We start from the raw sequence: 25,367 nt of genomic DNA, 5'->3' as shown, positions 1-25,367 counted from the left end.
CTATTCAGTCGTGAGAGGGAAAATAGAAAACTGAATTCATATGAACTGCAACAGGCAGTCGGAAATGAAGCTCAATAAACATGTTTCAAAGTTATCTATGGCTTATATGCATAAAATTGAAATATTCTTATTACAAATAATTGGTAATTTGGTATTAAAGAGTGCTGTACTATTAATAACTAAAAGTATTTGTCTAGTGTATGTGTATAGAAAATACATATATTACGATATTACAGCTTAATTTCTGCATTATCAGTGTTCTTCTTTAATAGCTCACAACCCAGCCTCGGAATTGTTTAGCGATCGGAGCATTCGTTTAGTGTATCACTGTTAAAGCTGTTCTGATGTACTCCTTCACGTCTTCTATCAATTTGTAAATGCTAATTTCCAGCCGTCTTGAAATATAAAAAAGCAAAAGGTAGTGAATTTTTGATCATCAATTTTGTGTATGAATGAAGTTGGGATGAAAAATGAAAATACTACTAACATTACAAATGGCATTTACCTAGTGGAGAACCAGAAAATCGCAAACTTCTTCAGATATAAAGACATCACAGGAACAGGAAATGCAGGATTTAACTAAAGAGGTTGAATAAATTAATTTAATTAATAAAATATATGCAACTGTCAATCATATTTGCAGTTACAATCATATCAACTATTTTGACATCATTTATGAAAACACGTAAGATTGTATTTGCAAAAGATCAGAGCGGATGAAATAAACACTGCAAGTTCTACATTCAAAGATTTTTTGCTGTATATGGCACTGGAGCCCTCTTTGATATGTAAATTGGTGTGTTAGCTCATTCAATTTGCCTTCTTTTAAGTGTATAGTAATTGAATGCTGTCAAATAAAATTTTTATTTGATTGATCTGATCTAAAAATTTTATCAAATCTAAAAATTTTTGACCTAGAAAAATGATCCCAGACTCAAAGAATAGTATAACGACCACTTCAAGTCCAAATATCACTTATGATCAACCAATCAGAGACGAGTTAGGCGTAGATTTTTGGACTAATCACTCTAATTATAAAAGGGATGTAAAGCCCGAGGCATTGCCTCTTAAGGAATCCATCATGACATATCTGGAAGAATTTTCTGATAAAAATCCTGATGAGATCTTTGGAAAACTCGTCGACGATAGCATTGGCACATTAATCAAAGTGTGTAAGTACATCCATTTTGCCCTAACAGCAGTTGCCATTCTCCAACTAGTTTTCACGCTTATTGTGCTTAAAAGACAGCGAGCTACCTGCATTGCACCAATTGGCAGTCGGTTTACCAGAGGTGCAACTTGGCTTGTCGCTTGTCTTAACGTATTAATGATTGCATCAAATTGTGTTATCATTATTTGCTTTTGGCAAAAAAATTATTCATTGAGTGAATATGCTCCCTTAATGTATTCTGGAGCAAGCTATGGTACATTATGGTTCTTAATCACGCTATTCACAGTGCTGGGGTATGGAAGAGGTATTTGTGCCTTTATAAACAAACGTTTTCTTCTATATATAATGTACTACATGATGTATGGTACTGTTTATGGCTTCTTTGCTTGGTTTATCAACAGCTGGCTTTGCGGGTTTATTCATTGGATTGTTGGCCCAAATATGGTTCTTTTTTTATTTGTTGAAGTTGTAATTCGAACACTCTTTGTTAAAAGTGGGTACACGTGCATGCGCAAGACCGTTAAAAAATCCGAAGCTGTTCCTAAGCATGGTATTGTATGACTAAAATATATTAGAGCATGTTTATTATTTACATTTTTAATGCACAGTAAATGGGTATTGTGTAAATAAAAGACAAAACTGTTACATAAAATACAAACTTTACTCCTAACTAGTTCCTTTTTTCTTAAAATCTTCTATTTTCTCCCTCAACTCAGCATTGTCCACAATTTGACTCTCGTCTAACGGCAGCCGACTGAAGGGATCTATTCGATCATTAAGCATTATCTGATTAAATGTCGATCTGTCAATGGTTATCTTCGACGTCAGCATCAGCACTGGGTTTTCCATTATTGTAAAAGTGAGTGGATCAAGAAACTCTTCAGGGACATCATCATTGATAATGTCATCATTGATATCATTTTCCGATGTCTTTTCAGGCAATACCTTGTAAATCTCAGTAAGATCTAGAACCTGATCTTCTGTTATAAGATGCCTGGTCTTTACTAAATATAACGCTCTCCAAATAGAGTTATAGGTGGTGGCTAAATGCGAGGAAAATAAAATTTTTAAATTAAATTTTTACAACAAATCGTTAGTTGGCAATCATCAAAATCTGCCATTCCCCATAATTTAAATAACAGAATGTGAAGAAGACAGAATTATTATGACTTGGTCCGTCGATGGTATGTTAAATCCAAAATTTTGCTTACTGTAATATGGATATTATTACCATACTTAAGGTCAATATAACAGTTAATTGTTAACTTCTGAGATGGATAAGGATTGACAAGTGCCTGTCACTGTAATATGATTTTACTCTTTTCATGCACAGTTATGCAACCCAATACATGCCCTCTATCTATAATCTTTCTACTAGTATTATGTTTGTGCTCTGCCATTTATACTCTTTTTGGAAAGGTAAATTTTTTACAAGAAAAATCTCACCCCAGAACAGTATGCTAACGCTGAGAGATTTTGACTTTTTGAAGATTATAGGAACCGGCACATTTGGCAAAGTATTTCTTGCAAAGCTTATCGGAAGTAACAAGTACTATGCGATTAAACGAATGGACAAGGAGCTTCTTAAAGAAAATAGACAGCTAGACAACATCCAGAGCGAAGCGAATATCCTGGCAGAAGTGAGCAGTAGCCCCTTTGTTGTGAAATACAAAAAGCTAATTGAAACTGAAACCAACATGTTTCTTATCATGGAGTATGTAATAGGCGGAGAGCTCTTTTATTACATGAAAAAGTATGGAAGATTCCCACCGGAAGCTGTTCTTTTTTTCAGCTGTGAAGTGCTCATGGCACTTAAGTTCATACACAACAAGGACATAATTTACAGAGATTTAAAACCTGAAAATATACTTGTAAGTGGTGATGGGCACATCAAACTTGCAGATTTTGGGTTTGCAACAAAAGTAAATACAAATGTATTTCTTTTATGCGGAACTCCCGAGTATATGGCGCCTGAAAAGCTTTTAGGAAATGGAGACACAAAGGAGACAGATTACTGGTCATTTGGATGTCTAATATACGAAATGGTCTGTGGAGCACCACCATACTACAGCACACAGACAGATGTGATCTACAAAAGAATTTTATCGGAGCCAGTAGCATTTCCAGATGATGTTTCGGGGCCAATACAGGACTTGCTAACTAAGCTGCTAATTAAAGATAGAGAAAGTAGACTTGGATGCAAGGGAATAGAGGAAATAATGAGTCATCCGTATTTTGAAGATGTTAACTGGGAGGATGTAGAAAATTTGAGGTGTGAGCCCCCCTTTCTACCGCATTTGTATCAATTTCAGAGCTCTGCAGGATTAACTGCTGACCAGAGAAGAAAAATAGAATATAGACCAATACACAGTTACAAAAGACTTTTCAGGGTTGACAGACAAAAAATCACTGTCTGCAAGCCTGTTACTAAAAATAGCATTAAAAAATAAAATATTACAACAAGCACGGAATCTTCGTTAATGGCCAGGCTCTCAACTGTAATGTATGTATTTCAAATCTGAGCCTTGTCCACAAGAAAATTATGCTTAAAACAAAAAGCGGATGTAAGAATGATAAGAAAGCAGCTTCTATGCGCTTTGTCTGCGAAAGAGTTGTTGCGATGTCATGCTTTATGTTCCTGTGTTTAAAAATCCTACGTTGTGGCTCCGTTTGTTTATGTTTATCTATACTTTTCCGAAGCTTACGTTACTAAACCAATCAGAGCCATCATGAAAGCTTGGCAATACGAAAGTACTTATATTGCCGTCGATAATAGAAAATTTAAAAGTGTTTTGGTTGGTACACTTGAGTATCCTTCTTTATGGATGGTAGACTAAGCTACTAACATGTCAGAAATCATACAAGCTCACGGCCTGTATGAGGATTCCAATGTATAGGTGAGCTGGCGGTTGCCCCAGTAATTATGTCAAAACAACGACTTCCTTAAAGAAATTGAAGTTCAAGGCAATGGAAATATTTTAAGGTGGCTATAGAATGCATATTAAACAGAATAGACCAACAGACAAGTAAAATAGTCACAACTATCGTCAAAAGCTTTAATAGAAAAATCCTATAATGGCACCTCCTATTCTTGCTTGTACTGCCTCGTTTTGATCAAGATACCCCCTGTGTGTATTGAAAAGCACATGTCCAAACTGTCTAGCTGGTTTAAGGCGATTTGCTGTCTCCAAAACCTGATTTGCAGCATACATAAACCTTGGGCATATGGCTCCACACTTTGTCAAACGTCCATTAAGACCAACGAGGGCCTTCTCTTTGTTTAAGCTTTGAACAAAAGAAAGAGACGAGATGTATCCGTGCTTTTTCATTTCAATTAAGAAATGCTTGGTTTCATTGCTTATAAATTTGATGAACACCTGTCTTTTCTTGGCTCTAGCAGCGTTGTTTATTGCTCTGCATGCGTTTGCTAAGTCACTCATGTATGGTGGGTGAAAATTTTTACAGAAAAATTTTGTAAAATAGAAAATGACGCAATACAAAAACAGCACCAGTCCAATGCTTTGCTATTGCCTTATAATAACAAACATTATACTTTTTGAATTTATCAGCTAAAACGATAACCATGCTAGTTGGCAGGCATCTATTTTGAACAAATTGTCCTCTTTTTAATTAGGTTCACCTACTTAGCAGACTTACCAATAACGTGGCGTTTTTTCTTTTAAATGGGATCTACCTGCCTTGCATTTCCTTGTTCTCAAAAGTAATAGGCCTGATATAAGTAGTGCTAAAAATAACAATTTGTTCATCCAGCTAAGCGTTTGGCTATCTAAGCAGACTTAGCTTTTCAGGATAGTTCGTTTCTATCGCAGCTTTTAAAGTATTTTTAAGGCCTAAATCAGCCACACTAACTGTATTGGAAATGCCAATCCAAAAGTCGTCAAAGTTAGAAAATGCATAAAATAAAGCTTTGAAGTAGGATTCTTCCTGCCCATTTTTTCCAAATAGTCCAGAATGAACTTCAAAGAACCTTTTAAACTCCTCAACGTACAGAATTATGAACGCTCCACCAGTCTTCATCGCATCAGAGATTAGAAGCTGGGGGAAGTCTCCTGAAAATCCTGGAAACTGGTGTTTTACCAGTAAGCAGAGCACTTCGTCCCTTAGCTTCTTGGATTTATCAGCCATAAATCGTATCACACATCTTTCAAACATGGTCTGCAGTTCTCGCGATTCTTCTTTGAAAGGTGTATTTTCAGATGAAGCTGCGAAATTCCTATCGGTAGTTGGCAGATCAATCGTATTTCGGATAGTGCTCTAGAAAATACAAAAAGGACGCTCTTCTATTAAAATATCCAATATCCCCGTTAAAATCAACAGAGTAGTCAGACAAATAGTCTTTTATAAGGCTAATTAATGGATGGTCGTAAAGTGGGAAATGCTTCATTAATGTAATGGCTTCAATGGAATGCTGTATCAATATGCGCTTTTCAAGGTTTTCTGTGTATTTTCTCAAGACTTCTGCCTTAAATAGACGATTGTTTGAATTTACAAGGACTGAAGTGCTGTTTTTATTGATTAAAGCAAAGAGCCTCCTTGAAAATTCTGGATTTTCAAAAAGTACCTGGCTGGATCCTTGCATTGAAACTGGACTAAAATTCCTGTTGACTAAAAAAATGAAGTTTGTAAAAAATACTGACAAATCAAAGTACTTGGCTATTTTTAAGTACGACTCAATAGCCAAGTCCATGTTTCTAATTTTATAAGTCAAATTTGTGAGGGAAAATGAATTAATGAAAGATCCAAAGTTGTCAATAATATTTGACAGGCAGAGTGTTGTTTCTTGGTCGTTTCTTCCATTGCTACATTTATGCTCTGTGCCACTATTAGAATTATGAATGCATTCATTGATTAGTAAATGAGTCCCATCAACTTCAGAAACAGTTTTGTATTTTATAGGAACCTTGAAAGGATCGAAGTATGCTGCAACTGCTGAAGCAGACATCTCTCTTGTTTCTTTATCAAAAGAGTACAAGGAATTGAAGACAAATGGCTCAAAGGGTGTCTTGTGTTTGATTTGTGAAAAACTTTTAAGGCACTCAGGTCTTCGTTTTACTGAACTACCGTTAATCGTAAACAAGGTCTCTGGCTCCAACAGCAGTGGATATTTGCTTAGACTGTTCTCATTTACCGCCATTCTTCCTAAAATTTCTTGAAGTACATTTGCAGCTGCGCGTCTGCAAATAAACTCGCGGTCAAATAGGGACATGAAAACTACTCGAGAAATAACACTATCAAGATTATACTGTTCTAATGCTATGCAAGCAGTGGACCTAACCACGGACCACACAAAAAACAATGCCGACTCTCTCAGGCTTGAGCTTTTCTGTACAAATTCATTATCATAAGACAGTGCAATATTTACAAAATTAAAATCATCAAACAGAGGCTCTTCAACGTCATTGCCCATCTCAAGAACAATAAAAGAAATAATAGTAAGCACGTTTATCCAGCACTGCTCATTAGAGAATATTCTTTGCCCCAGTGATTCTATTAGATCACAAACTAAAGACTTTCTATCTATTGATCTGCTCATTCTATGAATAGCCTTGCACAGAGTCCATCCTAGCCTTGAGCTTTCATGGTTTATCATCGTCAACAGCACTCTAAGACTATCGAGTACATTCCTCTCGTTCGAAATATTGCTGAGTATCTTTATTTTGTATCTTTTGACAACTAAGGATTCATCGTCTTCAAAGTTTAAAATAAGATCACTGGTTGGATTGGTTTGAAGTAATTCTCCATACACTATGGATAGATGCTTTAGGAAGCAGTAGAAAGAAACAGCAGAAACAGGATGGCCAAAGACAGCATATGAAGTATGATCGGTGTTTACAGTGTAGACTTCCCTAGTCTTATGCATTGGTGAATCAGATGTGTTCAGTGTTGATTTTGCAAGAAGCGCAAGGCATCGTAGAATGTGCTTCTTCACTGCCCATTTTAGATTGATTTCATTCTTCCTAACATTGTGTCCAATTACAGTAGATTTGGTACATTCCACGACGAAGGATATTAAAAAATCAGTTAGGAAATTAAATTGTCTTTCACTGAGTATTTTAAAAATCCCAAATGGATTTAAAAGCAGATTTTCGATCCACAAAACTATAACAGTAACTAAATCTCCTTCTGTAGAGACTAAACTATCATCTATACCCAATTCTTTTAGTGCACTTTCAGCAGGCTTGACTTCCGAGATAGTTCTGTAGAATCTGCATTTGAAGACACGTGCTGAAGTTGCAGGATTTTCAATAAACTCTAAAAGAGACTGCCAGTACAAAATGTCTGTTGGTAGTTCAACACGAACAGCCTCTAAATCGTTGGTCTCCTTTAGCTTGTTCATTGCACTTTGAATTACTGCATTTAGTTCAGCAGAGTTCTCGCTCACCATAGTTTCTAAATGAAAGGGCCATGATGGAAAAGAACAGAAAAGATAATATGACAAAAAGACCTAGCTATTGGCTTTTCAGTTAAACCGCCATTTAGCATATTCATTTAAAAGTCGCATAAGCATGTTTTCTGCTAAAGTATTAGTTTAACTTTGATTTATTTATTTTCAGCCATAAACTCTTCCAAGTGCTTGAGCTTGACGGAAGATGAGTCAAACAGCCCAACCTCGTCTTTGCCACCCTTTTCATTAACCTTTCTAGTATCGCCCCATGAAATATCGTCAAACCTCCAAAAGGCATATACGGGTAAGAAAAAATTCCATATTGGAAGTGCAAAGATATAAATGATAAGCCAGAACCAGTACTGAATTTCAAATGTCGTAAGCATGATCAGAACGGCTGGAAGACCAAGCAGAGCTACTAGCATTATTAGTGGAATCCAGGCTGGCTCGGTTATAAATGCTGATACAAGAAGAACACCTGTAAATACTATTGCAGCAGGTAGTGTTAATGTACCAAAGAGTTCAAAGCCTATTGCGAACTGCATTGAAAAACAGAACGTGCCACACAGTTTGTCTACACAAACAAGTTCAAACATGTTGTGGATCGTTGAGTTTATCCACCTTCTCCTCTGTGATCTAAGAGTTTTATAGTCGGCAGGGACGTAAGTCGAGCATTTGGCGGATGGTACAAAAATCAATTTTCTTTTGTAGAAATTCTTCATTAACAATGTTGTGAGGTATCTATCTTCGCCAAGGTGCAAAAGATTCTGTTCGTGCAGGGTCTTCGCTTCATAGACTGAATATGCATTTACAATCAGTGGATTTGCTAGCAGTGGCACACATTCCCATTTTTCATCAGGTCTTGTCTTTTTATCTGTGTGGTTCTTTATCTGGCCCATTTCATCTGTAACAATCTTTATTCTGTATGTACAGAAACAGCCAGGAAGACATGTTACACCCCCAAAGACACTCTCAAAGTTTTTAGTCAGGTGATGGCTAATGTAATATTCAAATACCTGTATTCTTGTGACCCAGCTTTCATTTTTATTGAGAATCTGTGTTTCACCGCATAGTCCCATAATTTTAGGATCTTTTTCAAATGCAGAGACTATTTTTACTAATGCATCCCCATGGACGATTGTGTCCGCATCTACCATCAGGAGAATTTCAAAGTCCTCTGGCTTGAATCTTGGAAACATCATTGACATTTTACGATAAATTTCAAAATCAAGCTCACTCATTCTGTCTCCATACAAGATCTTTGAGAAAAACGACATCAAAATTACCTGTGAGTCTCTTTTTCCTCTATTTCCCTTCTTTGATATTTCATTTGGATTTCCCACCTTGTTTATTATCATAATTCTGGCCCTCTTTCCATCCTTTTCATAATATCCAGTATGTACCTTGGCCTGGTTAAATCTTCTATGGCCAGGCGCCAGTGAGATATATGCTTTGGGCTCAGGATTATCAACCTGACACATGTTTAGAAGGATCTGTGGTGTACTCAGCTCGTTACCAGCTCCTTTAATATCACCATCAGCAACCACAATAATAAGTTTATAATCAGGATCATATTCAAGTAGTGTTAATGAATCGAGGGTAGATTTCAATCCATCCATCCCCTCACTGTAGCATGTAACCTGAAGAATACAGGGCGTAGTGCCTCTGATTGATACTGGCTTCGTCCTCATGTACCATGCATAGAACATTGCAAGGAAAAATCTCACAAAAATTAAAGAAAATATTACAACAGTAGACAGCCATAGCAGTACATCTCCAAAGATACATCCTGCAGTTCTTGTTGAAATTTTACCAGCCAGAAAGGTATATTTAAAACAATCTAAACAGGTCTTATCTAGTCCCTTAGTATTAGCTCTGCCCCCAGCATATTTTTTGATAAACTCATCAAAGTAAGGTTCGGTACAGTATGTGGGATCATAGACTTTATTGTCTATTACAATGAACTTCTTCTTTTCTACATCTGCCCAGTCAAAGTGTAGATCATACACTCTAATAAAATCTTTTTCTTCGAAATCCCCATCTAGCAGCTGTCCACCGAATGCTTGTTTGCAGGCATCAATGTTTCTTGCAAATAAGTGGTTCTGTATTTCATTTCCATAGTACTGATCGGCTTCAAATATCCCGCCGTTGGCTAATATGTAATCTGTTTTCATTATTGACGGTTTGATTTTCCCATAAATTATTATATTTGATCCTTTGCAAACAAAAAGGTTTATTCCATATGTAATAAACCCCAAAAGCATGCAAGTAAAGAATATTAGAATGCATAATGTTACTTTTTCTCTCCATGCCTGAATTCTTGCTGGGTTATCCATTTTCCCTATTCTACGAAGCACACAATCGGGAATGAGAATGGTCATAAACCTTGAAAAACTTTGCCAGAATGAAAACTCTTCTTCAAGACTCCTTGCAGGGGGTGATGGAAGAGTAGCCCTACTTGAATTTCGTAGTATTTCTGCTCTTGATAGCATGGGATGTATTAACCCAAATTAACAAACAAAAAGAAAAACCTTGTTTCTATTATGATAAAAGCCAAAGAAAGAGTCTTTGAGATCAAATCCTGTGTATTACTTAATCAAGCACTGTTTATTAGCAAGCTGTTTGTGCTTTATTCTTTAGGAATTCCAATGCGATTTGCAACCAAAAATAGCTTTAAAGTATTCTACTATGCAAACCACATCAACTTAGACATTTGACCAAATCAATATTGGCTCTGTCAATAAAAATGACAGTTATTGGTTGTTAAATTTATTGGATACTTTATTTGATAATAATCTTTAAATATTCTGTGTAAATGGTCCCAAAAATACTCCTTAAATGCAAAAAACCTTGAGAATCAGTGATGAAGAAAAATTCCATCTTGCCATGAAAGTAAAAAAAATGTTGGAAAACGATAAGGGCATACTCGCTGCAGACGAAAAATCTAGCACTCTTGAGCCTAAATTCACATCACACGGTATAGCAAACACAGAAGAAAATAGAATCAAATTCAGAGACTGTATTTTCAGCACCCCTGAACTGGAAAAGTACATTGGCGGAGTGATTCTCAACGAAGAAACTTTTGGACAGTGTAATAGTGAGGGGGTTTCGCTTGTTCAGCACCTTACAAGTAGAAATATTGAGGTGGGTGTAAAGATGGACAAAGGTCTCATGGACTTTGGGAGTAATGAGAAGATCAGTGTGGGAATCGAGGATTTAGAGAACAGGATTAGAGAAGATAAATTCAAGGTTGCTTCATTTTGTAAATGGCGGTCCCTTTTCAAAATCTCAGAGCATAGGCCTAGCGACTCATGCATTGAACAAAACTGTATTGTACTATGTAAATACGCCATAATTGCCCAAAAGCATGGAAAAGTTCCAATATTGGAACCCGAAATCAGCATTGAGGGATGCTATTCCATAGACGGCATGGCAACAGTGGCAAAAAAGATATACAGTACGCTGTTTTTATGGGCTAATAAAATGAACCTGTTTCTGCCTGGCATACTGCTGAAGTGTAGTTTTATAACTGAGGGCAGCAGATACACACACGTGCAACAACCAATGGACGTTGGTGCTATAAATGTATCGGTTATTGCTGAGAGTGTTCCATGGGCTTTGGGTGGGGTTTTATTCCTCAGTGGGGGCCATTCCACTGAAGAGTCCTTCGAAATACTATCCCTAATACATAAATACAACACGTACAAAGGTCTTGTGCTTAGCTTTAGTTTTTGTAGAGCACTTACAGGATGCGTTCTCGAAGTGTGGAGTGGAAACAATAGAAACATCAAGGAAGCACAGAGAAGGTTTTTAAGTATAGTCAAAGAGTGTAATAAGTCGAATAGGAAGAATGAGGATTTATGTAATCAATAAACTGCTGTCATCACACTGGATTATGGTTAATATCAACCTTTCAATATTAGCCACATTTATTTTATTAAAACTACAGTAAATTAGACTCAAATACTGGTATTTAAATAATATTTAATCATTCAGAATTAGTTAAGCTTGACAAACACTCTTTCCCCAGTGGTTGGACACTTCTTATCACATGTACTCCTGTCAAACGGTAATATAAGCTTATCAATATCACTTGGTGTTAGATTTGTCCATTTGAGTTCTGCTGGTGAGAATTCAGTGGATGTGGTCCTTCTCTTATTTTTATCAAACCTTATTATCTCGTCAAGTTTTTCACCGCTCGTATTGTCGACAAACGCAAGCAAGGCAACTTCGCTGTCGGAGCAGTCTCCAAGCTTAAATTCATTATTTTTGACTTTGACACAGCCTTTGCTGCCTTTTAATGCAAATCCACTTCCATCGTTCTTTTTCATAAAAAGAACTTCAAAGGACGTACCCGCGGATGGTTTGTATTTAAGGTGTTTGTCATTTGACTCAAAAAGCTGGTTGGTCCCATTTTCAAATGTTATTTTCACTTTGTCGTTTCTTTCTGGTGCCTTTTCCCTTACGAACTTGGTGGCCTTTGTCTTGTCAACTACAAATACCTTTTTGCTGTCTGAACTGACACCCATGTAACTGTTTTTCTGAGTCAATACCCTTATATACTCACCTGCTGCAATGGCAATTAGAACCAGAAGTGTGTTCATTTTGTCCAATGTTTTATTTGATTATTAAAAATAACGTGTGAAACAAAGTTTGTTGCAGCGTTTACCAACAAAACTATGTGTTTCAGAAATAACAAAAGAATGGCTTGCTAAACTTTTCTATTATTTTTGTACTGCTAAATTGATTGACAATGTACAAACACTAAAAAGACTGGTTTGTACGTGATTCAAGGCAATTTACAATTGCTTAGTATTAAACTGGCATAATTTAGAAGATTACAGGGATGATTGATTGTTTAATTAAATAAAATAGGGATGTGATTCTATCAATAATATTATATTAAAAACTACTATCACAGTAACAGACATCTATCAGAAATATGACATTGACAGTAGTGCATATTAATATTGATTAAATATCATTCCTTTATTCATCTGATTCCACAATGTCGCTAATATTTGATGAGTATTCATCTTCACTTCTTTCCGACTCTCCAGAATAGCTATCTTCAATCACTTCAGACACCATTTTAATATTCTTCTCATTAAAGTACAGTTCAATTTGATTGAATGCATCTTTTTGGATACCGCTAAAATTATACACTTTTGATGCATGAACTGTCATATCAAACGTTTTCGCTTGTACTACACTCAGGTTGATTCTAGAAAACTCAACATGAGAAATCTCTTCGATCGGAATGCAGATGGATTTTGGTAAAAACAGCAGTGATTCACTTAGCAGGTAAAGATGACCGTCAAATACTTTTGAGGTGCATTTGAAAAACAGCTCACTCTCCTGTGCCTTAATCTTCAAAAGGCCTTCAATTATTTCTAGTAATACATCGTACTGTCTTCCGAAATAATGGTTCTTTAATCTAGGATCGTTGGCTACCACTTCTAACTCTTTGTCCGTTAGAAGGAACACAAGCGACTCGTATCTGGTTTGGCCTTGGACAATGCTGTTTTCAAGCTTCAAAACCAAGTAAAATGAAGAGTCGTTTTTCAAAAAGAATATCTCAGAAATGTCAGAAAATGAAATTGTATGATCGTATGATGACCCTTTCAGAACAAAATAGTCATCAAAGAACACAAAAGTAGATTTTGAACGTGGATTAATGCAGTTTATGCCTGTAATAATGCATATTTCTTCTGACTGTTTGTCAGTTATAAAGTGTGTGATATTACTGGTTGTATTAAATACTATTTCAATGTCACCCAAGTCAAGTTGAATGTCGTTGTCCAACTCTATTACTTTCTTAATTGAGCTTTTTGGAATACTAAATACCTGCTTGTCTGACTGGAGTGATATCAGATCGTTGGTGTAGACCAGATTGCCCTGTGTTGTATGAAGTGTCTCAAGATCTTGGACAGGAAGAGTAGACCCAAAGATGGAGGAGATCGCAGTTCTTAGCTTGACTAGGTAGCTTTCATGCACATTGTGAAGATCATAGAATATATTCGCCTGTGTTTCTGATGGAGAATAGCATATTCTTATGCAAAATGCTCTAATCCCTCTAAAAAGTTCAAAGTTCTTAATATTGCCTATCGAAAGATCTATGCTTTGTTCTCCTACTTTGATCGACACTGAGTCTTCTCCGATTTTTACTGTGGCTTGTTTCTTACTGAGAACTAAATTTTCTAGAGTGAGCATTTCCATTTGAGGGTGGAAGAGACAATTTTTATAATAGGTGAAGCAACAAAGTAGTGTTTTAAAGACAGCAAGCTAACTTAAAGATACAATCACAGCACATGCTATTAGCAGTTAGTACTTAAAATAAAAATGGGTGAAATATTGCAATTTTAATCTGTCAATATTTGACACACTGTAATTACCATACAATTTAATATTATCTCAAAATAAGCTTAAATTTTATTAAAATTTTATGTTCTATGCTAGTTAGTGTTGATAAAACTAGCTTTGATATTGTGTCATTGAGCTTGTCTATTTACTGGGTATTTATATTAGTCGCATACAAAATTATCATCAAGAAACTTACTAACATGATCGTTCTTTGCAGTCAATTCGCATAGGTATTTTTCTATTATATTATCATAGTCACACAAACGGGCTTTGTTTTTTTCACAGCAGTTTTCACTTTTCATTATTGGTTTTAATTTACCATCCTTTGTGTATGTATAAAAGCACCTTCCATTCTTTGGATTTCTTACACATTCGAACTTGCATTCACAATGGCCCATGCTCATGTCCGATGAGTCTTCTCCTCTCATTCTCTGCCTAGTTTTTGAAGGTTGATGTGAGTGTGCTTCAATACCTCGCTTTTTTAACATTGAAGAGATCTGATCTACTATTCCAGATGATCCGAGTGATATTCTTGAATCTTTAGCTACGCCATGCTGTCCTATACCTGTGTTTTCCTCAAGACACACATTCTTGTCTATTCTATCCCTCATCATAATGCTGTCGCACTCCTTAGGTGTTGGTCTGCTTGTACAGTAAGCCCATAAATAGGTGTCTACCATCCGATCGGTAAACTTGCCTTTTTTACCATTTTTCTCACACAGCTCCTTTAATGGACTTTTACAATCATCTGACACTGTTCTTGACAGCCTTCTCTTTGATCTAACCAATTTCTTAATATCGTCTATTGAGTCTTTTAATTCTGAGTATGGATCCTTTTGCTGTTCATCCTTCTTGCCTAGCTTCTCTGCCTTATTTACAACTACATTAACAAACTCTGAAAAGTGCTGTTCTGGCACCCAAATAAAAATTTGCCTAGGCGTTCTTTTGCATATCTCGGTTTTCAAATGCATGCCATAAGCTGCTTCACATCGATCGCCTTTGTACAGTTTGACCTCACCCCTCCGATTGATGCTGATTTTATTTCCGTTGCCTGGTCTTCCGCTAATGTTCAGCACATCAAAGTTTAGCTCAAACTTCCCACTCCGTCTTTTGTTGTGTGTATCAGGAACACTAATGACAAACCTCAGAGGTATTGATCCAGTCTTACTCAGTTCATTTGAGTTACAAATAAATGAGTTAGTAATAGGTGAGTATAAAAATCCAGCACTTGATTTACACTGAGTCAATACAAATACTAAAAACATAATTAATAACATCATGCCTGTTTACTGATTAATTAATTTATTTTTATGCTTGAAACAAGTTTCAAGCATAAAAATAAATTAGTTTTCAAAAGAGTGTTCTGTACAAAAGTAAAATAGGCAATAGCTAATTGATAGAAACTCATAAATTGTTGTAGATTGTCAGTTCCTAATTTTAATAATGTATTTGCACTTTATAAATACAATAATTGCTCATTGACTGAGGCTGAATTTGTTATATAGCCTTATATTTATGCTTGGAAGAGTTTGTTTTGTGTGATCTCTGCCATATTCCTGGCTTTTCTACAAAATTTTTCATCTAAAATTTTTCCCTTCCCAAGAATGTCGAGAGGAACAAAAAAGCTTGGAATAACAGGAAAATACGGTGCAAGGTATGGTGCAACACTAAGAAAGAGAATGAAGACTATAGAGGAATCACAGCACCGTAAGTATGTTTGTCAGTCATGTGGAAAGCTTGGTGTTAAAAGAACTTGTGTTGGTATTTGGAAGTGCAGAAGCTGCAAGCAGAAATTTGCAGGTGCTGCTTACAGTCCAGTAAGTGTGGCAGGACAAACGTTTAATGCACTCATTAAGACTTTAGAAAAATAAATGGTTGGTTTTGCTGAGCATGCTATTTTGTGTCTTCATTTAGCATTTAAAAGTGTGTTTCTATGCACATTTATTTACAATAAAAAATGGAAATCTTCACAGTAAATGTCCTCAATGATTGCTTTTTTCAGTCTTAGTGCGAGACTGAGGCATTTTAGTCTTGTTTAGTGTTGAATTTTGTAACTCTGGTCTATTTGTTTCATAAATATTAGGCAGTCTTTAATATTTGCAAGCATCCCTGCAACTGACAGATAAAACATTGAAAACACTTAAACGAAACAGAAATGAAAAACACAATGTTAATTTTGTATTTCACTTTAATTTTCGGTTTTCTTCCCCTACGCCTCAAAGACATTCGAGTTGCACTAGCCAACCAGGCCTATCCCAGTAAGGTACTGACGATCTCAAAGGCCGACCTGATTCATAAGGAGTATAAGATGCTCGAAATCAAAATTTTAAGCAAAGATATGTTGAACAGTCAAATTTTCACTCTACAGGAAGCGTGGAGTGGTGGTGTTGTTTTTAAAACGTTGGACGGTTTAAGATCATTTCGACATTTTGACACAATCAAGTATAAGCCATTTACCAACAACAGTCATGATCCAAATATTTATATTATTAAGGCTGGAACAAAATATCCAAGAACATTCCAGATTGTCAGTGGAATGGAGTGTTTAGATGCTGTTGAAAGTTACAATAAAGACGCAATCATTGCTAAATTCAATGAATGCAACAATACTGAGTCACAACTGTGGGGTGCCTTTACAGAAGATCAGGTAAGAGGCTATCTTGGACTTAATACAACTCTAGAAGATAAAAATGAAGAAAACCTGAAAAGAATGATTGACATGATTGATGAAAAATCCCTCAATGAGATTATCAAATAAAGTTTTAATGTCCATCTGTCATTTAATTTACGTTATATTATTAAACTTATTAACTTAATGATTTAATCACTCATTATTTGTATAACGGTGGATTCATTGGACCTTGATTAATGCCCGGTCGTGCATAAGGATTTTGTGGCTGATTGTTATAGGCCGGTGGAATACCACTTGGAGGCTGGACAGATGGGTTCATATTAGAAGAGTTCATAAATTCCTGATTCTGCAAGTTACGCTTAGCAATAGTTTCATAAACAGTTGATGAGGCAAATTTGGCGTTCTTTTGTTGCTGTCCTTGGACATTCAAATTCTTCAAGTTATCCCCTGACACACCATCAACTTTACCTTGAACTATGACTTTCTCTACTACTTCCAAACCCCTTCTTCTTAGTCGCTCTCTTTCTTCATCTGTAGGAGGCCTAGTACTACGTCCATTTTCTGTTTGCATGTTGTCATATGGGATGTCCTGGTTATATCTATTACCTCTTGATTGCATGTTGGAAGACCCATCTCGATTGTATCTATCATCTTTTAGTTGATCAAACTTATCGTTTTTTTGCTGATCGTACATATTTCCTTTTTGTTGAATATTGGGACTATCATACATAGTATCTCTTCTCGATTGCTTATCGGATGGACGTCTCTGATCATACATTGGTTGTTGAGATTCCGAGGATGTAAGATTTTTCAAGCGATCCATGTAATCATTAATTTCATCATTATTACCTCTTCCAGAAGTGTCTTTATAATCAAAGTCTTTTAAAAGCTTAAAATTTTTTGCATCTGATAAAGAATCGCCGATATTGGCAGGAGATGATAGATCACGGGCATTTGATCTATCGTTTTCATAATCTCTTTGTTTAGAGCTTCTCTTAGATCGATATTCTTTATCATACGGATAGTCTCTTTCCCTAGATCGATAATCCTTTCTTGATCTTGGTCGTTCGTCCAAGTATGGTTCCTCTGAATACTTCTGGCCTGCCCTGCGATCATATTTAGACTTCTTATTTGACCCTCTGTCATATCTCGTTTTATCATTGGCATCAATTGGTTCTTGGTAATCGTAATTGTTCTCATCTTCCTCTCCTTCATAAGTATCTTTACCATCCTCATACTCGTCTTCGTTATAATCTTCTCTTGCATCTTGACTGTCATATATACCATCATCTGAATCGAACTCGGATGCATCAAGTTCTTGTTTATCATCTTCTTCCATTTCATTTATCTTTTCTTCAACTATTTCTGATGGAATTTCCAATTTAGCATCAGCTTTGATGGTTGGTTTCTTTGTGCCAGATCTTGTCTTTTTATTCTTATTTTTGGCAGGTCTGGTTTTCCTACGACGTGGAGCTAATTTAGGGCGTAATCTTCTGCTTCCATGCTTTATACTTCTGCGTGATACACGAGGGGTAATGGCAGAACGGTTAAGATCTTTTTTAATTTCATGTTTATCAGGTGCTGCCTGCTGAATAATTGTCTTTGTTTCTGTCTTAACAGCCTGCTTAAGAAAAACATGAACGACATCAATGTTCTCCTTGCCATCATCTACTTTTGCTTTTTTCATTTTACTATCTTTTATTAAATTGACCTCAACCACTTTCTCGAGTACTTTTTTGAGATTTCGCTCGTTCTCGCCATTCGCAGGAGCTACGAAGAAGAACAACTGGTTTTCATCCGTAATAGCACAGTTAACACCACTCAAGATACTTCCACGTTTAGATAAACAAATATCACCTGATTTAAGTTGATAATGGTTGTTTCCCGTACTATCTGAAATGTTTCGATTCCTTGCTATTGTCCAAGGCTTCTTTTGCTCAGTTAGTACCAGCCCATGGCCTTTGAGTGTAAGATATGAATTTTCATCCTTTGTTGGCTTAATNTAAAACTGGCTATCTTCATAGACAAGCTTGAACATTGTTGGATCATTGCCAATACCATATTCACCATTTTTTAGTTCTACACCTTTTCGGTTGCCTGATTCTGATGTATAAATAAAGAAATCGTAGCTGTCTTTTTCACGATTCAATGTAAACGCCAGGCTTGTAAAAAGCATAAAAAGCATTTCACATAAAATGAGATTTCTTTTTAAATATTATTTTCAAACATGTTTCATTTTGAAACATACCGTTTCTGATAATTTATTGCCAATTTAAATTTGTGGTTACTTTATAAAAGGTTCGAAACGGTTTGAAGCATCAAATTTTGAATAATACTGTTATAAAAATATTAATATTATAAATAATACTTGTAAACTTATATTTAACGGTTAAATACCGTATTTTAGTATAATTTCTGATTATTATGTAATTTTTGATCAATTAGGCTATGTGCTGTTGTTACGTAAATTTTAATCTTAAAATATGACAGATTGATAATGTAAAGGCGTAATAAATACACAAATGAACACTTGATGATAGAAATTTAAAAAATCAACACTAATTAAATAAAATTTTATTCATCTATGAAAAAGTATATTTGTTTATTGTATATTTTTACTACCTCTCCCTAGCAGCCTCAAGTAATTTGTCCATCAGCTCTTTAGTCAAAGTTATTTGGTTACTGGCAGGTGCTACATTCTGTGTATTGATGGGCTGAGCTGGCAACTGTCGCATTCCTATATTACCTGATGCCATCATAGGATTAGCCATTGGTGGATGAGCCATAGCTGGCATTAACGACCCAGCCTTAGGATTAAACTGAGGATTTATTGGTTGATCAGCAGGATGCATTATACTTTTTGACTCATCACCATCTTCGTCACCGCTCTGGCAATCGCCTTCTGGACAAGGATTTGGACAATTTTCTGTTTTTGCAAATTGATTGCGTTTTACATCATCATTGTTTTTAGCTTTATCATCTATCATCTTTTTTAGACCATCAAGGAAGTTGACGTTCTCAACTTTAAAAATGTTCCAGTAAAACTCATCGCTAAGATTCCAATAATCATCGAAATTGCATTTTTCAAATTTTAAGCTTTGTGTTAAACATTTTTCACCAACTAATATTAAAATTTTTTTATCAAGTGTATGCATAAAGACTGGAAACAATTCGAAAACAAATCCATTTCTTCGTGTTCTTCCTCCCGTTGATTGGTTCCCGCTAGTGTTTTGTGCTGTTTCAGTTTTGGTTGACTCTTTCTTATCAACTAAATTTGACTCTTTCACGTTTTTTGATGATTTTATCACTTCTATCTTTGGTTTTTTGTTTGTTTCTATCTCTTTTTTATCATCATCCTCATTGTTTTCCTTAAGTGTTGATGTTTGGTTCTTATCAAATGCTGTGCTTATTTCATACGTTTCATTTTCTGTCAAATGGCTTAGGAATTCTGGGGTTAGTGAATCAATAAAACCATCTGTCAGTCTAGAACTTTTTTCGATTATAGGATCACGTACTATTTTTGATGCTGTGCCACTGGCCCCGGAATTTTCATGTTTTGATGTCGATGTTCCAGTCTTCACGTCAGAATCCATTGTAGTGTTACCTTCTCGCTCTTCACTTCCTTGTTCATCTGTGGGTTTAGTCTTCTGCTCGTTTTCGGTATTTTGTTTATCCAAATAGTTTTTAATTTCGGTTAATCTTTGTTCTTCACTGAACTTTTCAAGGGCTTCTCCCCCATCCTTTTTAATTAATGTTGCGCCTTTTCTAGATACATCCAAGTAGTGTCTTCCAAACCTTATTCTATAAACATTCTTACGGTTACTATCTAAACTCCAATAGATTGATTTATTGTTTAGATCACCTTTTACAAATTTAAGCTCGTGATTTAAATATTTAACGTTTCCAGTTCTTGAATATTTCTGTATCACTACTTCCACTAAGCACAATGCCATTGCTAGATGGATAAACATCGTTGCTTTCATTTGTTATTTTGGTTTTATTTTTATTTGATGAAACATTATTGCATGTTTCAAGTTTACATAGAAAAACAAACTATATAACTGTTTTTTTAATATTACACTGGTTTTTAATAAATATAGACTAATATTGCTGGAATTTTATCAGCTAAAATATATAAATAGTACTTTTAATTAATTTTTATCAATGTTTAATGGCTTTTCAGTCTCCGCCTAATGCCTTCATTGCAGCATCTGCCGCCATTCCTTGTGGTGTAAGTTTAGAAAGACTGCCAAACAAACCACCACCTCCACTCTTTTTTTCTTGCCTTTTTATTCTTTTTGGCTTCATTTATTTTGTCATTTTGTTGTATTTGGCGATTAGTCTCTAATTGGCCAAGTCTATATTCTAAAAGAGCCACTTCAGTATCCTTTTTTGACTTTTCCTCGTTCTCTTTGTTATTTTCATTTGATTTTAGCAGTAAAAGGATCTTTGTTGCCAATTCAGAATTTAGTGATGCTGTGCCTGAATCAGATTTCGTTAAGCTATCGATCGCAAGTTGCAATCCTAGCTTTCTAAGTGTGGGGTCTTTACTGTCTATTAGTAACTGTATTATATCCAAGTTCATACGTTCTTTATTTATGTTCTTTGTGTAGTATTCTGTGGGTGGATTTGTACTTGCATAATGTGGAATTGGTTGGCCTGCTGGTGGATATGGAAACTGTGTCATGTTTGGGTTGGGTTGAGAGGGGTGTATGCCAGTGTTATCATGCATCCACGGACTTCCCATATTATTTGTAATATTGGATGGCTGTAAACCATTTTGTGCTTTGAAAAGATTGCTTGGCATCGAAGAATAATTTGAAGACCCATTGGTTGGATTCGTAAGTGTAGGATGCGTTGCAATGTTTCCCATTGGGCTGAGTGGCGAAGTTTTGTCGTTTTTAGAATCCACCCGTGGGAATGTTGAAAGATCACTGTTGGATGGTTGAGCACTTATTTGTGGATTTGGTACTGTCCTTTTTTGCTGTTCTAACTGAGCAAGACTGTTTACAATTTCTAACAGTTTCTGTGCCTCCGTTTTGCTAATTTTAACATATTCTATGTCTTTATTTCCAGGTTCTGCATTATCTGATTGTGATTTTTGAGGGTGTAGTTCTTTTTTAAGCTTTTTCTTTTCATTCTCAGCCTTTAAAGGTTTTTCTGTTTCGTTTGTATTTATCAAGTTATTTTTCAAAGTATTATTCTGTATGGTTACTTCCTCTTCAACAAGCTCTGGCAAAGCCCTAGCAATTTCATTTCCAAATTCCATGAGAACCTCCTCTATGTATTTAACTTTTCCTTGGTCTGTATCTTTTCCTTTATCAGGTTGTTCTATTTCCTTAACTTTGTAAAATTGACTATTACTGTGTTTGCAGCTACCCATTTTTATTATCAAGCCATTTTGTGATACTATGCATTTATCTTTATTTCTAAACTTTATGGTTGCTTTGTTATTTGTTGATTTCATTATTTCAAATAAATCTGGGCTTTCATTTTTACTAATTTTTTTTAAAATAACTTTATCATTGTCTCTTCCAAGCGTAAGTGTTTTGTCTTTGTCTATCCATAAAATCCACTTTCTAATATTTATATGGCTTGGGTCTTTTTTTCTTACAAAATGAAATGAAAGTGGGCTTGAGTTGGATTTAGTGGCGTATAATATATTCCTTTCTTGATCAAAGCTTATAAAATTGCCATTTATGTCTGTCAGGTATATGCAATTGGATATAAAGAGGAATAGAATGAATATAAGACACATGCATTTCATTGTTTTTATTGCATTCATGATTTGATATAACACAGTGAAACACTAGTAAACAATATTCAAGTAAAGCATTGTGCAAAATGTATCTTGTTTTTAATATTAATGTACAAATTAATATCTTGTTAAAAAGAGTTTAATTTATTTTGAATACTTAATCTAAAGCAAAAGTATATGCTTAGAGTTGTAAGTGATTATTGTACTTGTTATGACCCCATTCCTAAAACATTCATCAACTGCTGCTGTAATCCTTTTATGTCTATTGGTAAGCTTTGTGAGTAATCTGGTTGCTTAGGCATTTGTGTATCCCCAGGTGTTGTAGTGTTAGGTACAGTTTGAGGAATAGAACTTGGAATGGTGTTGTGAGTGCCAGGACTTTGTGTAGATTGGTTGTTTCCAAGAATAACTGGAATTCCATTAGCTAAAAAGCTAGACAGTTGTTGAATATATTGGTTAGGTAGTGTATTAGAATTAGAATATTGCTGATTGTTACCTATCTGTTGTGGAGATGCAGATGGCAATTGCTGTGCGAATGAGCTGGTTTGTGAGGGAGATGTATATGATGGTGCAGGACTTGTATAACTGTTGAGATTGTTAAGATCTTTTTTGTAGTCACTACCAGTTTGCGGGGGATATGAAGGAGTATGATTGATTGTTGGTTGATTTGGTATTGGGCTCATTGAAGGCTGAGAATAGAATGATGGATTTTGTATGATACCTTCTGATGACGGCATGATTTGACTATTGGGTGAAGGTTGAATAGCTGACGGTTGAGTTTGATTCACTGGAACTAAAATTATAGGTTGTGGATGTGATTTGACATTATTTTCATTCGTTTGTAAGTTTTTATTTATACCCATGTTTCTTGACTGTGGTTTTTTGCTTGTTTTTCGTCTTCTATATTTATTATCATCGGGGTCTGACACTTCATTATCTTCTGATAGTTGCGGGGAATATTCCTCATCAGACATGCTGCGCGATTCCACCTTTTCTTTTTTTAAATCTGTACTTTCTTCATCAGGTGAGCTGTGTGGTTTTCTTCTTTTCGAATTCTTATGTCTTTGCTTGGAATCTGTATGTTCTCTTCTCACTTGTAATGGTAGAGCTTTATTTCCTAAAATCAACGATTGAATACTGTCGAGTTCGGATGTATTTTTGCCATTTAAAACAATAAAAGTCGTATTTGCAGGCGTTCCTGTGTTTGTTGGCTTTGAATTAGTATCTGTTTTTGTGCTTGTATCTTTACCACCTTTTTCTTCTTCTTTTGATTTTATTGTTTTTTCATTTTTCTTTCTATCTTTATCAGATTCAATTAATATAAATTTTGCTTGATTTGATTTGCATGAACCAACTGACAGATTTTTATTCGAATTTCTTACTAGACATTTTCCCAGTTTGCTAATATTAAAAATTTTGTTATGAAGCTCTAAGAGATCTACTGAAGTATTTAGAGCGTCAAAATCATTATCACTTAATCCTATATCTATTCTTTCATCAATGGTAGTACCGTTATCCTCGGTAGGCACGAGTTGAGTCATATGTATTTCATCTCCATCAAGACTTAGAAAACGTCCACTTTCCGTATACAATGCCTTTCCAACTCTTTTTCCATGTTTTGTGTAAATGTTTTTTATGGTAAAATCCAGTGGCGTTCCTGTTGTGCTAAAAACCATTTCATTGGCATTTGTAAGTCTCTCTTGACTCTTAGATGAGTCATTAATCTCATATGGCGCTATGACAAATGATTTTGCGATGATAATGCACAGTAAGAATTTCATTTGATTGTGTTGTGTAAATCAAAATAAAAAATTGTTTCAGAATCTCTCTAATGAGTTTTAGAAACGTAAACAATAGCATATTAAAAACTATGTAAATATTTACTTTTAAAGGCAATAAAATAAACTAATGCTTAAAATTTTATGTTACAATTGACTATTGTGCAAATATCATAAAATTACATCTTATGTCCAGCTTTGTCTAACAATACTTGGTAATATTGCCAAAATATTAGAAACATTCAGCTTGAAATTTATTCCATAAACTCCTTGATTTGTTGCTTCGAAAGCTTTATGAGTCCATTTTGATCAAGTATATACCCGTCAACTTTAATATAATTCATCTGTACCACTTCTGATAGTGTCCTAAATGCACTATTTTCATTATTTGATGTAGTCAAAAACTCATTGCATACTTCATTCTTAAATCCAAGTGCACATCTTGAATATTCAGAAAAATTGCCATCTGTCTCAATCACAAATATTTTTGGTACTTCTTTTTCAAATCCAAACAAAACTGATCTAAGTCCAAAAGGTCTTAGTTTTTGATTTACCGTAAAAGTTTGTTGTACTTGGCTATGTCTCTTGCAAGCCTTGGCAGTGAAATATCTTCAGATGTGGAATATTTATAATTACAAACAATATCGATAGCTTTATCGGCGATTATTAATGAATCTGCTTTGAATCCACTAAAGATCATGTATATATTCCTGTCCTGATCGATAGTATGAATTTTAGACATAGGTATTATCAATGGGTTTGTATTTCTTATTTCATAGCATATAACAATTTTGCTTTCAAGTGCTTGTAATACAATTGTTCCACCTTGGTTGGATGCATTTTGTGCATACTCTACTTGAATTAATCTGCCATCTGGTGCAAATACACCAAGTTTTGATTCATACTCGTTCATGGGTGAAAATTTCTGATATTTTTTGAAAGATGCATATAGTAAGTATTCTCATTTTCAAAGCAAAGATTAGGGAAGACAATATGAAATAGCTATAGGGATTGCGCAGTAAATTTCATTCTATATAAAACTGGTGATTCTAAGATAAAAGTGTATTCTGTATAATACAAATAGCTAAGTTTTGTTTATTTATATATCTTATAAAGTTAGTAAGTAAAGGCTTAAGCAACGGTCACCTTTTTATTTTTTAACATTTAGCTACAACCTTAGAAGCTTTCAAGTTAATAGTTGTTTGTGAATCGAAGGATCACCTATTACATGGCAATCTAAAATTGCGGATAATTAGACC

At 35.1% G+C, this 25,367-nt stretch overlaps 18 protein-coding genes across 18 annotated transcripts; 5 read left to right on the top strand and 13 right to left on the bottom strand.

Annotated features, from left to right (window-relative positions):
- Nucleotides 1-922: 922 nt before the first annotated feature.
- On the top strand, nucleotides 923-1,732 carry VICG_01132 (uncharacterized protein; the record flags this gene model as incomplete). Its single annotated transcript, XM_007604516.1, has 1 exon — nucleotides 923-1,732. One exon carries the CDS (start codon nucleotides 923-925, stop codon nucleotides 1,730-1,732), a length of 810 nt encoding a protein of 269 aa, XP_007604578.1.
- Nucleotides 1,733-1,837: 105 nt separating this feature from the next.
- On the bottom strand, nucleotides 1,838-2,113 carry VICG_01131 (uncharacterized protein; the record flags this gene model as incomplete). The annotated part of the gene is made up of 1 exon (XM_007604515.1): nucleotides 1,838-2,113. The coding sequence occupies one exon, from the start codon at nucleotides 2,111-2,113 to the stop codon at nucleotides 1,838-1,840; it is 276 nt and encodes a 91-aa protein (XP_007604577.1).
- A 407-nt stretch (nucleotides 2,114-2,520) lies between these two features.
- VICG_01130 (AGC/PKA protein kinase) lies at nucleotides 2,521-3,621 on the top strand (the record flags this gene model as incomplete). Its single annotated transcript, XM_007604514.1, has 1 exon — nucleotides 2,521-3,621. One exon carries the CDS (start codon nucleotides 2,521-2,523, stop codon nucleotides 3,619-3,621), a length of 1,101 nt encoding a protein of 366 aa, XP_007604576.1.
- Nucleotides 3,622-4,227: 606 nt separating this feature from the next.
- On the bottom strand, nucleotides 4,228-4,611 carry VICG_01129 (uncharacterized protein; the record flags this gene model as incomplete). The annotated part of the gene is made up of 1 exon (XM_007604513.1): nucleotides 4,228-4,611. The coding sequence occupies one exon, from the start codon at nucleotides 4,609-4,611 to the stop codon at nucleotides 4,228-4,230; it is 384 nt and encodes a 127-aa protein (XP_007604575.1).
- Nucleotides 4,612-4,954: 343 nt separating this feature from the next.
- VICG_01128 (uncharacterized protein) lies at nucleotides 4,955-5,344 on the bottom strand (the record flags this gene model as incomplete). The annotated part of the gene is made up of 1 exon (XM_007604512.1): nucleotides 4,955-5,344. The coding sequence occupies one exon, from the start codon at nucleotides 5,342-5,344 to the stop codon at nucleotides 4,955-4,957; it is 390 nt and encodes a 129-aa protein (XP_007604574.1).
- A 79-nt stretch (nucleotides 5,345-5,423) lies between these two features.
- Nucleotides 5,424-7,577, bottom strand: VICG_01127 (uncharacterized protein; the record flags this gene model as incomplete). Its single annotated transcript, XM_007604511.1, has 1 exon — nucleotides 5,424-7,577. The coding sequence occupies one exon, from the start codon at nucleotides 7,575-7,577 to the stop codon at nucleotides 5,424-5,426; it is 2,154 nt and encodes a 717-aa protein (XP_007604573.1).
- A 155-nt stretch (nucleotides 7,578-7,732) lies between these two features.
- On the bottom strand, nucleotides 7,733-10,069 carry VICG_01126 (uncharacterized protein; the record flags this gene model as incomplete). The annotated part of the gene is made up of 1 exon (XM_007604510.1): nucleotides 7,733-10,069. The coding sequence occupies one exon, from the start codon at nucleotides 10,067-10,069 to the stop codon at nucleotides 7,733-7,735; it is 2,337 nt and encodes a 778-aa protein (XP_007604572.1).
- A 346-nt stretch (nucleotides 10,070-10,415) lies between these two features.
- On the top strand, nucleotides 10,416-11,450 carry VICG_01125 (uncharacterized protein; the record flags this gene model as incomplete). Its single annotated transcript, XM_007604509.1, has 1 exon — nucleotides 10,416-11,450. One exon carries the CDS (start codon nucleotides 10,416-10,418, stop codon nucleotides 11,448-11,450), a length of 1,035 nt encoding a protein of 344 aa, XP_007604571.1.
- Nucleotides 11,451-11,575: 125 nt separating this feature from the next.
- VICG_01124 (uncharacterized protein) lies at nucleotides 11,576-12,181 on the bottom strand (the record flags this gene model as incomplete). The annotated part of the gene is made up of 1 exon (XM_007604508.1): nucleotides 11,576-12,181. One exon carries the CDS (start codon nucleotides 12,179-12,181, stop codon nucleotides 11,576-11,578), a length of 606 nt encoding a protein of 201 aa, XP_007604570.1.
- Nucleotides 12,182-12,566: 385 nt separating this feature from the next.
- On the bottom strand, nucleotides 12,567-13,796 carry VICG_01123 (uncharacterized protein; the record flags this gene model as incomplete). Its single annotated transcript, XM_007604507.1, has 1 exon — nucleotides 12,567-13,796. The coding sequence occupies one exon, from the start codon at nucleotides 13,794-13,796 to the stop codon at nucleotides 12,567-12,569; it is 1,230 nt and encodes a 409-aa protein (XP_007604569.1).
- Nucleotides 13,797-14,101: 305 nt separating this feature from the next.
- Nucleotides 14,102-15,220, bottom strand: VICG_01122 (uncharacterized protein; the record flags this gene model as incomplete). Its single annotated transcript, XM_007604506.1, has 1 exon — nucleotides 14,102-15,220. The coding sequence occupies one exon, from the start codon at nucleotides 15,218-15,220 to the stop codon at nucleotides 14,102-14,104; it is 1,119 nt and encodes a 372-aa protein (XP_007604568.1).
- A 324-nt stretch (nucleotides 15,221-15,544) lies between these two features.
- VICG_01121 (ribosomal protein L37a) lies at nucleotides 15,545-15,811 on the top strand (the record flags this gene model as incomplete). The annotated part of the gene is made up of 1 exon (XM_007604505.1): nucleotides 15,545-15,811. One exon carries the CDS (start codon nucleotides 15,545-15,547, stop codon nucleotides 15,809-15,811), a length of 267 nt encoding a protein of 88 aa, XP_007604567.1.
- A 284-nt stretch (nucleotides 15,812-16,095) lies between these two features.
- VICG_01120 (uncharacterized protein) lies at nucleotides 16,096-16,698 on the top strand (the record flags this gene model as incomplete). The annotated part of the gene is made up of 1 exon (XM_007604504.1): nucleotides 16,096-16,698. One exon carries the CDS (start codon nucleotides 16,096-16,098, stop codon nucleotides 16,696-16,698), a length of 603 nt encoding a protein of 200 aa, XP_007604566.1.
- Nucleotides 16,699-16,771: 73 nt separating this feature from the next.
- On the bottom strand, nucleotides 16,772-18,757 carry VICG_01119 (uncharacterized protein; the record flags this gene model as incomplete). Its single annotated transcript, XM_007604503.1, has 1 exon — nucleotides 16,772-18,757. One exon carries the CDS (start codon nucleotides 18,755-18,757, stop codon nucleotides 16,772-16,774), a length of 1,986 nt encoding a protein of 661 aa, XP_007604565.1.
- Nucleotides 18,758-19,190: 433 nt separating this feature from the next.
- VICG_01118 (uncharacterized protein) lies at nucleotides 19,191-20,555 on the bottom strand (the record flags this gene model as incomplete). The annotated part of the gene is made up of 1 exon (XM_007604502.1): nucleotides 19,191-20,555. One exon carries the CDS (start codon nucleotides 20,553-20,555, stop codon nucleotides 19,191-19,193), a length of 1,365 nt encoding a protein of 454 aa, XP_007604564.1.
- Nucleotides 20,556-20,809: 254 nt separating this feature from the next.
- VICG_01117 (uncharacterized protein) lies at nucleotides 20,810-22,357 on the bottom strand (the record flags this gene model as incomplete). The annotated part of the gene is made up of 1 exon (XM_007604501.1): nucleotides 20,810-22,357. One exon carries the CDS (start codon nucleotides 22,355-22,357, stop codon nucleotides 20,810-20,812), a length of 1,548 nt encoding a protein of 515 aa, XP_007604563.1.
- Nucleotides 22,358-22,539: 182 nt separating this feature from the next.
- Nucleotides 22,540-24,111, bottom strand: VICG_01116 (uncharacterized protein; the record flags this gene model as incomplete). Its single annotated transcript, XM_007604500.1, has 1 exon — nucleotides 22,540-24,111. The coding sequence occupies one exon, from the start codon at nucleotides 24,109-24,111 to the stop codon at nucleotides 22,540-22,542; it is 1,572 nt and encodes a 523-aa protein (XP_007604562.1).
- Nucleotides 24,112-24,658: 547 nt separating this feature from the next.
- Nucleotides 24,659-25,021, bottom strand: VICG_01115 (uncharacterized protein; the record flags this gene model as incomplete). Its single annotated transcript, XM_007604499.1, has 1 exon — nucleotides 24,659-25,021. The coding sequence occupies one exon, from the start codon at nucleotides 25,019-25,021 to the stop codon at nucleotides 24,659-24,661; it is 363 nt and encodes a 120-aa protein (XP_007604561.1).
- Nucleotides 25,022-25,367: the final 346 nt, after the last annotated feature.

This window comes from Vittaforma corneae, assembly GCF_000231115.1.
Source record: "Vittaforma corneae ATCC 50505 unplaced genomic scaffold supercont1.9, whole genome shotgun sequence".
NCBI lineage: Eukaryota > Fungi > Microsporidia > Nosematidae > Vittaforma > Vittaforma corneae.
This window is presented reverse-complemented; position numbering and strand designations above follow the sequence as displayed.